At 46.1% G+C, this 16,433-nt stretch overlaps 1 protein-coding gene across 1 annotated transcript in view; it reads right to left on the reverse strand.

The window, feature by feature from the left end:
• PGGHG (protein-glucosylgalactosylhydroxylysine glucosidase) overlaps positions 1 to 15,272 on the reverse strand; it is a 109,497-nt gene extending 94,225 nt beyond the window's left edge. Inside the window, exons 1-2 of the mRNA XM_030199521.1 lie at positions 15,043 to 15,272; positions 10,400 to 10,661 (exon numbers count right to left, since the gene is read on the reverse strand). Of these exons, the coding sequence (XP_030055381.1) occupies positions 10,400 to 10,652 (253 nt within the window). The 5' untranslated portion in view covers positions 10,653 to 10,661; positions 15,043 to 15,272. The remainder of the gene's footprint in view (positions 1 to 10,399; positions 10,662 to 15,042) is intronic.
• Positions 15,273 to 16,433: the final 1,161 nt, after the last annotated feature.

Here is a 16,433-nt window from a genome sequence, read left to right on the forward strand (position 1 = left end):
GTCTCCTAGTATTAGTATGTTGGAGTTGGTCGCACATGTGTTTGAAATGAAGTCAGTGAAGGTAGTCTGGCACTCATTCCAGTTTCATGGTGGTCTGTAAAACAAGACGGAGTTGAGATGGTCGGGGAAGGTTTTGCTACAGATTCTAAGTGAGGCAATTTCAAGTTGGGGTGTTATGGACTCGGCAATGGTTTCGATGGTAAACTGGGATTGGTAGATTAATGCTATACCTCCGCCACTCTTTTCCTTTCTGGTCCAGTGAGCGATTTTATATCCTGGGGGGGGGGGGGGGGCAAAGATCTAAGATCATGGGATCTTTTTCATCATGGAGCCAGGTTTCATTGATGAAGAGTAAGTCGAGGTTGTCTAACGTGATCCAGTCTTTGTTTTGTTTACTACAGATCTGGCGTTGATGTAGCCGATTTGAATTTTTTGATATGGGTCAGCTATGTTTGGTGTTATATGGATTTTTGTTAATTGTCGTTGTTTTGTTATTGTGGGTTTGTTGTGGGGGTTCTTTCCCTTCTGTTGGGGTTGTCTGTGTGTTGGTGTTCTTCCTTTGGTATGATTGTTTGTGGTCTGATGAGGTAGTGTGTGTCTGGTCGGTTGTTGGGGGTGGTGTAGTATGGGGATGATGTTGCTTCCTGCAAGTGGGGTAGTTAGTGTTAGGTGGAATAGTGATAATGAGTATTTGAAGGTATTCATTTTGGTGGTGGATCAGTTTGGGCACAGGTGACCACGTGTTGTAGGCTGCTTGGTAGAGCTTGGATGTGAATTTTTTTTTATTTTGGGGGGGATATAGATGATGTACTCACAGTCAGGTGTTAGAAGTATTTCCTCGGGTACAGAATCTTCCCGAGTTAGGAAGCTGTAATGGTGGCTGGGGTAGTTCACTCACGGTCGGTGCTCGAGGTGTTGCTCCAGGTTGGGAGAATCCTTGGCTCTGGGAGTCAATTTTGTAGGCCGGGGGCTGTGCTCTCAGAGGCCCCGGTGTTCTCCCTGGTGCACTCCGGCACCTCCCCGCTTTTGCTGCTCCTCCGGCTTTGTTTCCAATTCCTCGGAGGCTTGAGTGATCTCCCCGGGAGCGCTTGTGTGCTGCCATGCTTCCCTGCTATGGTGCGGCCCCCAGGCACAGCTCCCTTGCCTATTTTGCTGCCTGAGGTAGGATCGGGTGCTCAGCTGTTCGCGGGATCGGATGGGCCCCACTGAGGAGTTTGCCTCTGTCGCGCTGGAAGGCAAACGGTGGAGACAGGGGTAGGCACGCCGCGTGGTCCCTGTGCAGGCCCTTGTGGGGAGAGGTTCGATTGCCTCTCCCTGCACAGAGGGCGGCCTTGAGTCGACTTGGGCCCGATTGTCTTTTGTCTTTCGCTTCTGGGCTTGGGCAGGCACAAGGTAGGATCAGACTCGCAACAGACCCCGTGTGGGCCCTCGTGGAGTGAGGTTCACTTGCCTCTCCCTCCTTCGAGGGCTCATCGGCGGACGGGCCTCCTCACTCAATGATTGCTCGCACTCGGGCACCGTTTTGAGCCATGGCCCGGTTTTATTCCAGTGTTGTTCTTGTTTTCCTGGGCTCGGAGCTAGCAGCTCCCTCAGGTATGTTCTATTCTGACGCCATTGCCACATTTAGGATGGTGAAGTATATTTCCGGGGTGTGTGGTGGGTGGGGGGTAGACTGCTAAATGCAACCAAGTCAAGCGAACAGCTCTGGATCAGGGTTGCTAGTGCTGGGATTTGAATCAGCCACCCTGGACAGAAAAACCATGTGTTCCAACCACTAGCATACCTCCTCCAAGTTACAGAGATACCTCCTAGAATGGTGAAGTGTAAGTGCAAAATGCAAGCAGGTCAAGGAAATAGCTATCTCTGTGTTATAGTGATTAGTGCCTGCCTGGCAACTAGTCAGCCACCCCTGAATGATAAGTCATGTGTTTTGACCACTAGCCAAGCCTTGAGTGGGAGAAGGAGAATGAGGAGAAGAAAGGGGAAAGTGAAGAGAACACCACTTCTGATGGCCACAATTTTGCCCACCCCCACCTGCCTATTCTGGACCCCATGTCCCACCAGGGCCTACAAGCAGCTGGACTAGCCTCAGGAGGGGCTTGGAAGCCCTGCTGGGGGGAGGGAATGGCTTCCTGCATCATCTTCCCTCCTCTCTAATACAAAGAGCTGAGGCTCTGGCACTTCCAGGGGTAGGTACAGCTGCACCTTGCCCTGCACCTGGAAATCAGGCTGTTGTATTGGAGACGGTGGAGGCAATGAATGACCCCATTGACCATTGACTAAGTGCCCTGGAAATTGGTCTGGCCAGGATGGAGCATGCTCAAGGGTGCATCTTATCTGCGCTTAAGCATGCAGGCTTCCTAGGCTCAGACCTTTAGTCTGCCTTAAACCCTGACACTGCTCCAGCAGCTCTTGGGTGGGTGCCTTCCTGCCCACAATGGTCCTTTCCCCTTCCCTCACCCTTTGGGGTTGTCTTCTTATTTATAATTTTGGTTTCCCCTTTGTAAATATGTTGCCCTCCCAGGGTTTCTATTTGGGCCTCTTTTTTTCATCTCATGTTTAAACTGATATGTTATACTTTCAAATCCAAACTCTTTTATGGTTATAATGTTTTATAGTTGAAGTGTACATGGGTGTCCTGTGTTTTCATCTTGATGTCTATGGCTGCCCAAGATATCAAGGTTCAGCAGCCAATATGCAGGGAGCACTGTGAACAGCAGGCTAAGGACTGTTGATACAATGACTGGTCAGGGATCATATAAACTTGTGTCATCTCTGAGTGGCAATACCTTATCTCGATGGACCCAGGCCCTTCTGTAGCATATCATAGAATGAGGAAAAGGTTATGAGGCCTTTGGTGTGATTGTGGGAGGCCAATAAACAAAACGTGTATTGATACCAACCTACAGAATCTGTGCAGCTCAGCAACTAGTAGAAGGCAAAGAAAAATACAACCCAACAGGTATACTAACACAGAATCCTGCATCAAAACAGAAATATGATGTAACCAGGCCATTGCCCTGTGTGCCCTCTATCACTTGTTTAATGTCACAGTACTCCTGACAGGGTGTGGGTCCATACCTACACCTGCGTCCCCACAATTATAAACCGGTATCCAAACTAGGAACCTCTGTGCCACCAATTATGGGGACACATGGAAGAGAAAAGTAAGTCCAGTACTCACTCCCTGCTGCAGCTGAGACACAGTCAGCAGAAAACCACTGAAAGGAGACAGAAGGGGAACACAGAGCTGCCAAGCTACCCATTCCAGGAGGGAGACTTTTTGGTCAGTCCTGCTTTTAAATTTACGTCCCAAAGCAGTGTAGTATTTGTAGTCCATGATTCTACCCATTGGAATCAGTGCTGCAGGTCCCATAATGCACTAGGATGAGGTTGCCAAAAATCTAGGGCCAGCCAAAAAGTCTCCCTCCTGAAATGGGTAGCTTGGCAGCTCTGCTATTTCTTTGCAGAAGCTCCTCCAAGTCTAGAAACTTCCATCTGCTGCTCTGATATGGCTTCCCAATGCTGAAGGAACTTAAAGTGCAGATATCCTATTTAACAAATACAGGAATCCCAAGAACTGCATCTGTCTTGATCACTTTTCCTGTTGAACAGGTCACCTATGCTGTAATCTTCTACATTGAGAAGCCATATCTTGTCAGATCAGCAGGTGGAAGTTATCTAGAATTGGGGCCACTTCCCCTAAACTGTAGGGCGGAGTACCACACACGTCTATGAAGGGCCTTCAACGGACCCTGTCCCCCTTCCTATTGCTGTCTCCTTTCAATGGTTTACTGCTGACTCGGTCTCTACTGTAGCAAGGAGGTGAGTACTGGACTTTGCTCTCTCCACCACATGTCCTCATCTTTTGTGCATAGAGATTCCTAGTTTGGAAACAGGCTGATAGTAATGAGGGAGACAGACCTGCTACTTGACCCATTCCAGGAGGGAGATGTTTTGGCTGGTTCTGGTGTTACACTTACATCCCAAAGCAGTGTAGTATCTGTAGTCCATGATTGTTTCCATTGCAATCAGTGCTGTAGGCCCCATAATGCACCAGGATGAGGTTGGGAGAATCCTGAACTGGCCCAAACGTTTTCCTCCAGGAATGGGTACCTTTGCAGATCTGGGGAGAAGGTGTATAGCAATGGGCCCAGAGCCTCCCAGGAGTACTGTTACAGTAACGACATGATACAGGGTAAGAAGGGCAGCGGCCCGGGAGCATCACTGCTCTTTTTTCAAGGATGACACACCTCATCTACTATATAACCTACTGTAGCTGTCATCTGAGGATGTTTTGGGAGATCAGCATGTTCAGGTCAGAGGATTAGACTGCCAATATCTAATGGGCTGGAAAAACAATTCTTTTTTGCATTCTTAGTTTCTTTATATTCAAATCATTTAGGCATCTGTCACATGCCACCAACAGCAACTCCCTCTCCCATTGACCTCCACACCTCGTAACCATACAAATATAAGACTTCAGTGTGGTACAGCAGACCACAGACAACTTTCTTGGTGACCTCTCACAGGACCACTCCCACACCCAGGAGACACAACAACCAGTCTGGGATTTCCAGCTGTAACCGTACCACCCCCCCCCCCCCCCCAAATTGAGTGGAACATTCAGCTCTTCCCATCAACTGAGACAAATGTGTGGGATAGTTCTGAGGCAGTAAAAAGCAGGTTTGGCCAAAAGAGTAAACCGTTAAATATTCATAAGAGAATATATGATACTAAGAAATTTTTTGAATGGAAAGGGTAGCTTCTCAGAGATAGGACCACCAAGAGGGGGGGCAGGAGGGGCAAAATTCCAAAGGCCCAAGCCTCCAAGGGAGGCCCAGCGCCTGGCTCTCTCTCTTTCTGCTGCTCCTGACAGGAAAAGGAGAGAGAAAACTCCGGCGCCGGGCCCCCCTTGGAGGCTGGGGAGGACCCAGAAGAGCAGCAGATACAGCAGGCAAAAGAGATCTTTTTCACAGTCGACTGCCGCATTGCCTTTCAAGTGGCTGCTTTTCCCTTCAGGCGTGCATGCTCGGTTTTGAAACCGAGCATGCGGAACCTGAGATAAAAAGCAGCCACAGGGCCAGGCCATGCGGCAGAACTGTGAAGAAGAGCAGCGCTGGAGTGGAGGAGAAGACTCTTCTGCTGGCGGGGCCTTGGGAACCCTGCCAGCCAAGGTATTTCCAGTTGCACCGGGCAGCAGCAATCCTAGGGGGGGGGGGGGTTGGCAGTGATCCTGGGGGGGCGGCAGCAATCTGGGGTGGGCCCGGTGGCGGCAGCCCTGCCCTGGGCCCGGCTCAGTCTCTTGGTGGCCCTGCTCAGATATATAACTCACCCATGCAGGGGTATCCACTACAAAGGTGAATTACCACCCTAGAGGATGAACAAGCTTCGCAATCATTGAAAATTTCCACAAATTTTTAAGTTTACACATTAGCAAGCGCATTTGTTTAATACATTTTTTACAGATTGTGGCAGACAGAATCCAGCCCTTGAAACAGAGTGAATCAAAACTCTGCAGCGTCGGGCGTGAGAAGGGATTTTGCCAAATGGATCATTGGGAGTTCGGAAAGGAGTCATGATAAAACGGCTGCAGGGCGAGGAGTTTTCCCACTTGGCAGCCATGAGTTAAGTGCTTCACCTGTACTTTTTAGCAGCTTTAGTTCGAGCAATGTGCAATAAGAATATAGAATTGAGATTTTAGCACTTGGTGTGTGTAGTTGTTTACATATGTACTAGTAAAAGAGGCCTGTTTCTGACACAAATGAAATGGGCACTAGCAAGGTTTTCCTCGGAGTGTGTATGTTTGAGAGAGAGAGAGTGTGTGTGTGTGAGAGAGAAAGTCTGTGTGAGAGAGAAAGTGTGTGTGAGAGATGGAGTGTGTGTGTGAGTGAAAGAATGAGTGAGTGAGAGAGAGACAGACAGAGTGTGTGTGTGTTTGTGTCAGAGAGAGAGTGTGTGAGAGACGGAGTGTATGTGAGAGTGAGTGTGTGTGAGAGAGAGAGTGTGTGTGTGAGAGAGACATAGAGTGTGTGACAGTGTATGTGAGAGACAGAGAGTGAGTGTGTGTGTGTGGGGCTCCGAGTTCCATGACCCCCCTCCTTCTCTCCTTCCCTCCCTCCCTCTCCTCACCTCTCCTCTCCCTCCTCTCCGCCCCTCCAAGTTCTTGGCCCCCCTTCCCTCTGAGTTCCATGCCCCCTCCCTCTCCTCCCCAACGTGTTCCATGCCCCCCTTTTCTCGGAGTGTGTATGTTTGAGAGAGAGAATGTGTGGGTGAGAGATGGAGTATGTGAGAGAGAATGAGTGAGAGACAGACAGACAGATAGAGTGTGTGTGTGTTTGTGTCAGATTGAGAGAGTGTGTGAGAGAGAGAGAGAGAGAGTGTGTGTGTGTGTGAGTCTGTGTGTGTGTGAGAGAGAGAGAGAGTGTGTGAGAGACAGAGAGTGAGTGTGTGTGTGTGAGAAAGTGAAGCCTTCAAGCCTTGAAGCATTCGTGCGATCTGTAAGGCTCCATCTCCTCAATTGATGACACGTAGTTCCGGAACGTTGCAGGAATGCTTCAAGGCTTGAAGGCTTCACTTTCTCGGCTTCAGAATGTTGGAGGTGCGTTTTATTATATAGGATGTGGGGAACATGTAATTATGCAGACAGTGTAATTATGTTATTATGTAACTATGCAGACAGTGGCTCAATGGCTTAGTTATTTATGTTGATATTTTTGAAGCCATTATAGGCAGTTATAAAACAGATATTTTGAGGCCTATAGATACTGCTATAGACTTACATTGCTGCAATTTTTTGTCCTATATAGTTGCACGGTTGCAAGAAACCGCATCAAGAAAAGCTTTTAGTGGCACAGGGTGTGCTCAAATAATTAAAAACTTAAAAAGTAGTGGGTATTTTCAATGATTGAGAAGCTTGCCCACCCTCTAGGGTGGTAATCCACCTTTGTAGCTGATCCCCCCTCCCCCCATGGGTGAGTTATATCTCTGAGAAGCTTTCCCTTCTGTTCAAACAATTTTTTAGTATCATATATTCTCTTTTGAATATTGCAACTGTTTGCTCTTGTGCAACAAGATCGAACGAGTATATAAACTAATAAATTCATCAGTGGATATAGAAAGGAAGTGTTACTTTCTGTTGTATTAGATTAGTTCTTCCTCAGCTTTGTTATTCTTGTACTGCGTTGTTTTTTTTTTTTAAATATGTCAGCTTTTGGCAGGCCTGGGATTGTCCTGAAACACTATGCTGATGCTAAAAAATGCAGGGCCATGCACTTGGGCTTGCAAAATTCGAAGGAATGGTACAGTTTGGGGTTGAAGAGGAGTGGGACTTCGATGTGACTGTATGTGATGATCTTAAGGTGGCCAAACAGGTAGAAAAAGTAACGGTGAAAGCAAGAAGAATACTTGGGTGCAAAGGGAAAGGAATGGCCAGTAGAAAAAAGGAGGGAATGATGTCCCTTTATAAGATTCTCGCGAGACCTCATTTAGAATATTGTGCACAATTCTGGAGACTGCACCTTCAAAAAGATATAAACTTAATGGAGTTGGTCCAGAGGGTGACTACTAAAATGTTCAGTGGTCTTCGTCATAAAGTGTATTGGGACAGACTTAAAGATCTCAATATATATACTTTGGAAGAAAGGTGGGAGAGAGGAGATACGATAGAAACATTTAAAAAACCTATGCTACATAAATACACAGGAGGTAAGTCTCTTTCAACTGAAAGGAAATTATGGAACAAGGGGGAATAGGATGAAGGTGAAAGGGGGATAGACTCAAGAAGCAACCTGAGGAAATACTCCTTCACGGAAAGGGTAGTGAATTCGTGGAATGGCCTCCCGGTGGAAACAAAATCAGTATCTGAATTCAAGAGAGCTTGGGGAAAGTACGTAGGATGAGTAGATGGCATGGATAGTCCATATGGTCTTTATCTGCATACATTTTTCTCTGTTTCTATTCAATTTGTTGTTCCAATTAGAGCATCAATGGATCAGACTTTGGATAAAGTGGGATTGTATCTTCATTCCACTGAGAGATGACTATTGGCAGATAAGTTATGTTTAAATATGGAAAAAGCAGAGATCATGTTTTTGTCAGGTTTAAATAAATTTTTTTACCTCCAGACATGTTTCTTATTAATGGTCATTGTATATCCATTGACAAATCTCTGAGAAATTTAGGAGATATGTTTGATTCATGTTTACCCTTGAAAGATCAAATTGCTATCACTGTGAAGAAAGTATTTTACAAGCTTTTGATGTTACATCATTTGAAACCTTACTTGAATCTTAAAAATGTGTTTATGGTATTTCATGCTTTAGTTGTTTCCCATTTTCTCTAATGCCTTATGTGCAGGATTACCAGCAGTCATGTTAAAACCTTTACAGATAGCACAGTTTGTGGCAGTAATAATATTGTTAGGAGAAATCACTTTGGATCTGCATCTCCATTATTGCGTTACATTGGCTTCCTATTGCATACCGGATAACGTTTAAGATCATATTATTGGTGCGTAATGCACTTAGTAATGAGTTTTCTGATGTCATAGGGTCATCATTTAGAGCATATGGACCATCTTGAGCTTTAAAGATCAATGAATCAATGTTTGTTGAATGAACTAAGGCCCCGATGCTCAGTAGCAAATGCAGGCGCTAGAGGCCATTAGCACCCAACTAGTGTCAGCATTTGCTGCCACTGAATGCTCGGAGGGCTCCAGCGCATGGAACAATGAGCATGCAAAAGCCTAACACAGATAGCATGCAAATCACTTTTAAATTAGGCCATTAGCGAACCACCTCGATGCTTGAAGAAGAGCACTCTTAACACCAAGAGCCTAATGTTAGGAAGCTGGCATTAGGTTACTGGACAGCAAACCACGAAAAGGTGCCTTATTAATCTGCCGCCAGCTTCGGTGCTCAGGATGGGGGAGGGAGAGAGGTGGCATGATCCTAAAGGTGTCCTTCTGAGCCAAAAGGCTTTCTTTCCATCTACAGGACTCGAAGACTGGAGAGCTTGATTGAGGAATTTTAAAAGTGCGCCACATCCGCCTCTTCCCCATGGCCAGAGCTCCCTGCTCCCCAGTCACACTGCGCATGAGCACAAGAGCTGTGATTACTGCACAGCTCTTGTGCACATGTGCGGGGCACATTCCCCCTCCTTACTTCCTAATGCTCAACGCTAACAGCGCGCCTATATCTGCATGCCATTAGAATTGAGCATTAGGGAGCTCTTATGCCACGCTGTTTTGGTGGTATTTTTCCGGCGCTGTTCAGAACAGCGCCAGACTTTTGAGCATCTGGGCCTCAGTCAGAAATAGGTCAATCTTTGTGAGACCCGTGAAAGGATTTTCTCTACTTACACATGTAAATTCCAGCACTTAAACATATAGTATAATTTTCTGGAAAACAGCTATTATAAGAGTAAGAGGTGTGAATTCATCTTGCGTACTGTGTGCATTTCTGGTCACCGTAACTCAAAAAAGATAGAGCAGTATCAGGGGCATAGCCACGGGTGGGCCTGCACCCAGCTAATTTGGGCTCAGGCCCACCCAGCAGTGGTGCACCCTTGCCAACACTGGCATTAGGGAGCAAGCTAGGCTCCCACCACTGTTTTTTTTATGTCCCTCGTACCTACTTAAAGGGTCACAGGCAGCGTGTAAGAATCACTGCTGCTGCTGCCAACTGACCCAGAAGCCTTCCCTCTGCCGCACCCCCCAACTCTGATGCAATTTCCTGGGAGGAACATGGCAGAGGGAAGGGCTTCTATGTCAGCTGGCAGCAGCGGTAGCAATTCTTACATGCTGCCGGAGACCCTTTGAAAGATGCTACATAAGGGGGTGGGGGTAGGAGAGAGGGAAAATTGTTGGGCATGGGGGTAGAGAGGAGGGTGAGAAGGAGAGATGCTGCATGGGGGGGTGGGTAGGAGAGGGAAAACTGTTGGGCATGTGGGTGGAGGGGAGGGAGAGGAGAGATACTGCACGGGTTGGGTAGAAGAGAGGGATAATTGTTGGACGTGAGTGGAGGAATAATTGCTGGACATGAGGGGGGAGAGAGGTATAATTGTTCGATGTATGGTAATTTGGGGAAGGAAGGAGAGATGCTGCACAGGAGGGGTGAAGGACAAGAGAGGAAGAAATGTTGGACCTGGGAGGAAAGGAGGGAGAGATGCTGCATAGGGAAGAGAGGGATGAGGGAGAAATGTTGGACATGATGGTGGAGGGGAGAGAGAGATGCTGCAAGGGGGAGATGTTAGATTTGGGATGTGTAAACCACCTAGATCTGCAAATCAGCTTGGGCGGTATAGCAAGTGTAAATAAACTATTCTTAGTCTCTCCCTAAGCATTCCTCCTTTAATCCTCTGTTACCTCAATTTGCAGGGCAGAAGGTCCTGTGTTTACCTGTTCTGGTATTCAGGGTGAAGGTCTCAGTCATCTCTTCCTCACAGGGCACTCTCAGTTTGACACACAGTGGGCTGGGTACATCAGCTCTATGGCAGTCCCCCACTGCGCCATTATATACTCCATTCACATGGAGCACATCCCCATAAATTCGGGTACCCAGGTATCCATTAGCAACTGTTGCCATGAGACGTGGATCAGCAGGCAGGGTGCTGGCAGTGAAAACACTTGGATCCTGGCCAAAGTCCGACATGGATATAACCTATATTGTAACAAGGTTTAATATTAGATCCAATCTTATGTGAAAGAAATGAATTTGAATAGAGTAAGGTCAAAGAAGAGCACTCTAGAGTCAGAGGACAAGACAAGTAGGTCTTCAGAGCAGCTGGAACACCGTCACTGCTACTATGTTTCCTTATGACCCTGCTGCCACAGTGCCGTTCGTCCTATATTGCAGCCAGAAAATTCAGAGTAGGGCCTGCCCCCTCCTCTGCAAAGAGCAGAGCCCACAAAAATGCCTGTCAGCACTTGAGGGCTTGCGGCCACATGTTGAATTATCTGGCTAGGATTGCTGCTGTTCTGACACCAAAGCTCTGAGGAAGCAAAAGAACCAGGACAAGGTTTTGGGTCCCTGTACCTCCAATAAACTGGAGGAGGAGAAAATCTCTATCCATAGAAACCAGCTTTGTGGGTGCCGAGTATCCAATTTTGAGCAACCTCCTTTACTGTGTCTAGGGAGAGGTCATTTGTATTGAGTTTGGCATCCCCAGTCATTGTGCAATGTTGGCACTTATGTCCCTATCTTAAAATAATTTCTGATTTGGTGTACCCCAATTGTCCATGACCATCCCCATTTTAAACCCAGTCCTACAAGAAGACCACTCTGAGGTCAGAAGAGAGTACTTGTTCTCATTAGTCCAGAGTTAGTGGGAAGCATCCGACAGTGACACCCAGTATTAGACGGAAGTGCTACAAACTGAGATCAAAGGAAAATACCAGATAGTTATACTGATGTCAAAGGGAGACACTCTCCCCAGGATTCTATCATTTGTGTACACCCATATAAATTGGCTAATCCAATTAGTGCCAATAATTGGGTGCTAATTGACACTAATTGGCACCAATTCGGAATTGGGTGCACATCTTGCTATGCACTGTTCTATAACAATGTACACTCAAATCCCACAGTATGCAGCCCAAAAGGGGGTGTGGCCATAAGGTACATGGGCGGGTCAGGGACGTTCTAAAATCTGTACACACTGTTATAGAGCACTGGGGATGTGCACCCAAATAGGCATAAGTCCTGGTGCCCAAATCTAGGCCCTGAAATCTGCACTCAACGCTATTCTAGAATGGCAGCTCATCTTTGAGTGCTCACTATAGAACAGCATTGAGCGCAGATTCTTTTCATTGCCTATTTTTCAGTGCTATTTACCAGGGGCGTAGCCAGACTTTGGCGGAAGGGGTGTCCAGAGCCTGAGGTGAGGGGGCACATTTTAGCCCCCCTGGTGCCGCCAACCCCCCCTCCCCGCCGCCATCCCCCCCCGGCGCCGCCACCACCAATAACAACTTTGACCCCCCCCCTGCCGATGACCCTCTCAACCCCCCTCCCAACGCCAACCCTCCGCTGCCGTCGCCTACCTTTGCTGGCGGGGGACTCCAACCCCCGCCAGCCGAGGTCCTCTTCTTCCGGCGCAAGGCTTCGTTCTGTTTCTGTGAGTCTGCAGAATCAGAACAAAGCCTTGCACTGGAAGAAGAGGACCTCAGCTGGCGGGGGTTGGGGTCCCCCGCCAGCAAAGGTAGGTGACGGCGGCGACGGGTAAGGGTTGGCGGCGAGAGGGGGGGTCGAGAGGGTCGTCGGCAAGGGGGTCCAGGGCCAAATCTACGGGGGCCCAGGCCCCCGTGGCCCCACATGGCTATGCCACTGCTATTTACTGAATCTAGCCGTCTATGTCCAAATTATTGCCCACAAAAATATGTACCCAAATAAAGAAAAGGCAGCACTCCTTTTTGATGCAGCTTTTAACTCTTAACCCTTATTCACTTGTTCAGAACCCTTATTTTATCATCCTCACTTTTATATTCCCTTATCTCTTGTTTGTCCTGTTTGTCTGTCCTAATTAGATTGTAAGCTCTGTCGAGCAGGGACTGTCTCTTCATGTTCAAGTGTACAGTGCTGCGTACGTCTAGTAGCGCTTTAGAAATGATAAGTAGTAGTAGTAGCACTGCATTTCCAGATGTGGTTAAACTTCAGCCATTAAGAACTCATGTTTGGTACTGACTGGCTATGAACAGCTGTCCTACAATTATCCAGATAACTTTATCCAGAAACTCATTGTAAGTCACCTGGATAAATGTGTGCCTACTATATCTGGAAAAAGTGACTGGGATCATTTTAGGTCAGATATTTGTCTGAGTAGAGTTAATCAGCCAGTACCGAATAAAAGCACTGACTAGCTACTGTTTAACTGCAGCCCAGGATGCCCCACTGCTACCTCTTATTATCTGGGTATGTTTTGGGCAGGTGACAATTTGCCTCTATAGAGTTTAGCAGGTGAGCAGAGAAAATATTTAAACAGTTGTGGATAGCCTGACTAATTCCAACACTTAAAGTGAAACATAATCCCAGAGGGAGAAAGAGATCAAATATACAATCTCACACTAAACTCTTTCTACAACAGGAGCTGACAGTACTTATACTATTAAAATATGTTCGATAGAATACAAAAAAACTAAGGGGAAAAAGCCTCAGAACCCTGCCTCCAGTGATGTTTATAGTAGGCAAATGCCGTTGAAAGCAGACACATGTTGTACACCTCGACACAGCTTTTGGCGAAACTTGGCCACAGTCTGTGTGTGTTGAAAATGAAAATAGCTTTAAGTTAAGTTTGATATCTTATGTTTACGTCACAATTTTGTTTTGATCCACCAAGGCTGGTTCGAAAAAAGTATAACAAAATTGTCCAAAGGAAAAGATGAATCTGAACTATAGTTAGGCGATGCAAGGTTCCACATTAGGAGTCCCCAACCAAGAAAGGGATCTAGGTGTCATTGCTGATGATACGTTGAAACCCTCTGCTCAGTGTGTGGCGGCAGCTAAGAGAGCAGATAGAATGTTAGGTATTATTAGGAAAGGAATGGAAAACAAAAATGAGGATGTTATAATGCCTTTGGGTCATACCATAGAGCGACCACACCTCGAATATTGTGTGCAATTCTGGTCACCGCAACTCAAAAAAGATATAGTGGAATTAGAAAAGGGGCAGAGAAGGGCGACGAAAATGATAAAGGGAATGGGACAACTTCAGCTTGGAGAAAATACGGCTGAGGGGAGATATGATAGAGGTCCATAAAATAATGAGTGGAGTGGAACGGGTAGATGTGAATTGCTTGTTTACTCTTTCCAAAAATACTACAACTAGAGGGCATGCAATGAAGCTACAAAGTAGTAAATTTAAAATGAATTGGAGAAAATATTTCTTCACTCAACATGTAATTAAACTCTGGAATTCGTATGTAGTAAAAGCAGTTAGCTTAGCAGGGTTTAAAAAAAAAAAGGTTTGGCTAGCTTCATAAAAAAGAAGTCCTAAGCCATTATTAAGATGCACTTGGGTAGAATCCACTGCTTATTTCTAGGATAAAGCAGCATAAAATGTATTGTACTGTTTTGGGATCTTGCCAGGTACTTGTAACCTGGATTGGCCACTGCTGGAAACAGATGTTGGGCTTGATGGACCTTTGGTCCATCACAGTATGGCAACACTTATGTCCTTATGCCTATGAAGTGATCTTACCCATTATATTCATACTATTGTTTCTTCCAAAGCTTGAAAGTGGAGGAAGGTTTCTGAGGCTTTTTCCCCTTTTTTGTACTCTGTCAAACATATTTTGATAGTTTGTCAGCTCCTATTGTAGAAAGAGTTTAGTGCGAGATCATATAATTCCAAAATTTAGCCAAACAAGCCTTTAGAATATTCACTGTGTAGTAAATGGTAGCAGATAAAGTCTAACATCGAGCTAATGAGGGGTGGCTAGATATAATCACAAGATCAGTGCTGGCTTAAGAGGTGTGGCACCCTGAGCCAACTGTTGCTCTGGTCCCTGCCTCCTCCCCCGCCAGCATTTGCACCACCACTATCATTACCATTGGCATTGGCTCTACCTTTTACAGCATTGACAGCAAGTCGCTGTGCTCTCCTCCACGCTCGGCCAAGGCTGTCAACTGGATCCAGATTTGCAGGACAGGGTTGATCCAGCATTGGGTTTACCCCATTGCATGCAGGAACTTGTAGTTCTGATTTTCCCATTGCATTCTCTTTTAAAAAAAAAAAAAGCGGGACTACAAGTCCCAGCATGCACTGGGGTAAACCCAGGCCTGGATCAACCCTGTCCTGCAAATCTGGATCCAGTTGGCACTCAGCCACTGGCACCATCCAAAGTTTAAATGCAAGAACAGGTCCAGGAAATACCTATTCTTGCATTTAAAACGTCAACAGTGTCAACCAGTGTGGCAGTGCAAAGAAGAGAGCACAGTAGGAAGAGCAAAATATGCTTTTGGTGTTGTGAAAGCTGAGCCAGTGAGGTAGGCTTTTGCCATCCGTAAGGTTTGGTATCCTTAAGCTTTGGTATCCAAGCTCACTCACCTTTCCTGGTCCTCTTGCTAAAGTTGTGCAGGATAGAAATTAGGAAAAGCTGCACATTCTTCTGTGACGGAACAAAGTTACTGTAGCTGGCATATGCCTACTGCCCAGCTGAGCTGCCAGTTAAAAGCTTCAGTGTGGAAGGAAGGAAAGAATTTATGAAAACTTTCCAGTCAGTTTCTTGCAGGATTAAAGTTTAGAGTTCTTCACCACAGCACTGCAGCACCAAATGACTCAGGAACTGGAAACCAGGAAGGGAGGAAGAACTGTTAAGTCAGCTACAGCTAAGGTCCGCTAGGCTGACAGGAGAGTCTGATCTGCTAAAATCTTTCTGCCTATTTTCCTTTACAGGAAGAGAGCAGCCTGAGATTCACATAGCTTTATTAGCATGACAATCCCAAAGAGCCAGAGTGAGTTTTTGCAGGCAGTCTGTCAGAAGTATAAGTCTAGACAGATTTTCTATTACTTTGCAAGCTAAAGAAGTAATTCCAAATGATACTTGCTTTTCTTGTGGTGCTTCTGAAATACGAACAAATATTATCAAATCTGAGAGCCACAGAGGATAATAATACTTCTAAAGCAAATCAATCAACAGTACCCTCGTGATATTCTGAATTCCTTGATGTAATCTTATTGCTACAAATAACCTCTTATAGATTAATGAAGGACAAGTGCAAAGTGATGCATGTGGGTAAAAGGAACCCGAATTACAGCTATGTCATGCAAGGCTCCGCATTAGGAGTCACAGACCTAGAAATGGATCTGGGAGTCATCGTTGCTAAGACGATGAAAACTTCTGCTCAGTGTGCTGCGGCGGCTAGGAAAGCACACAGAATGTTGAGTATTATTAGGAAACGAATGGAAAACAAACATGAGGATGTTATAATGCCATTGTATCACTCCACAGTGCAACCGCACCTCGAATATTGTGTCCAATTCTGGTCGCCTCATCTCAAAAAATATATAAAGGAATTGGAGAAGGTGCAGAGAAGGGCGACGAACATGATAAAAGGGATGGAACGACTTTCCTATGAGGAAAGGTTAAGAAGGTTGGGGCTCTTCAGCTTGGAGAGGAGGCGGCTGAGGGGTGATATGATAGACGTCTACAAGATAATGAGTGCAGTAGAGCGGACAGATGTGAAGCGTTTGTTTACACTTTCAAACAATAATAGAACAAGGGGACACAAGATGAAGCTAGAATATGGTAGATTTAAAACAAATAGGTGAAAGTTTTTTTTTATACAGCGTGTAGTTGGACTCTGGAACTCATTGCCGGAGAATGTAGTGACAGCAACTGGCCTTACGGAGTTTAAGGGGGGTTTGGACAGATTCCTGAAGGAAAAGTCCATTGATCATTCTTAAATTTTGGGGGGGGGGGGGGGGTGCCGGGTGCT

The sequence above is a fragment of the Microcaecilia unicolor genome, chromosome 4 (assembly GCF_901765095.1).
Source record: "Microcaecilia unicolor chromosome 4, aMicUni1.1, whole genome shotgun sequence".
Taxonomy (NCBI): domain Eukaryota; kingdom Metazoa; phylum Chordata; class Amphibia; order Gymnophiona; family Siphonopidae; genus Microcaecilia; species Microcaecilia unicolor.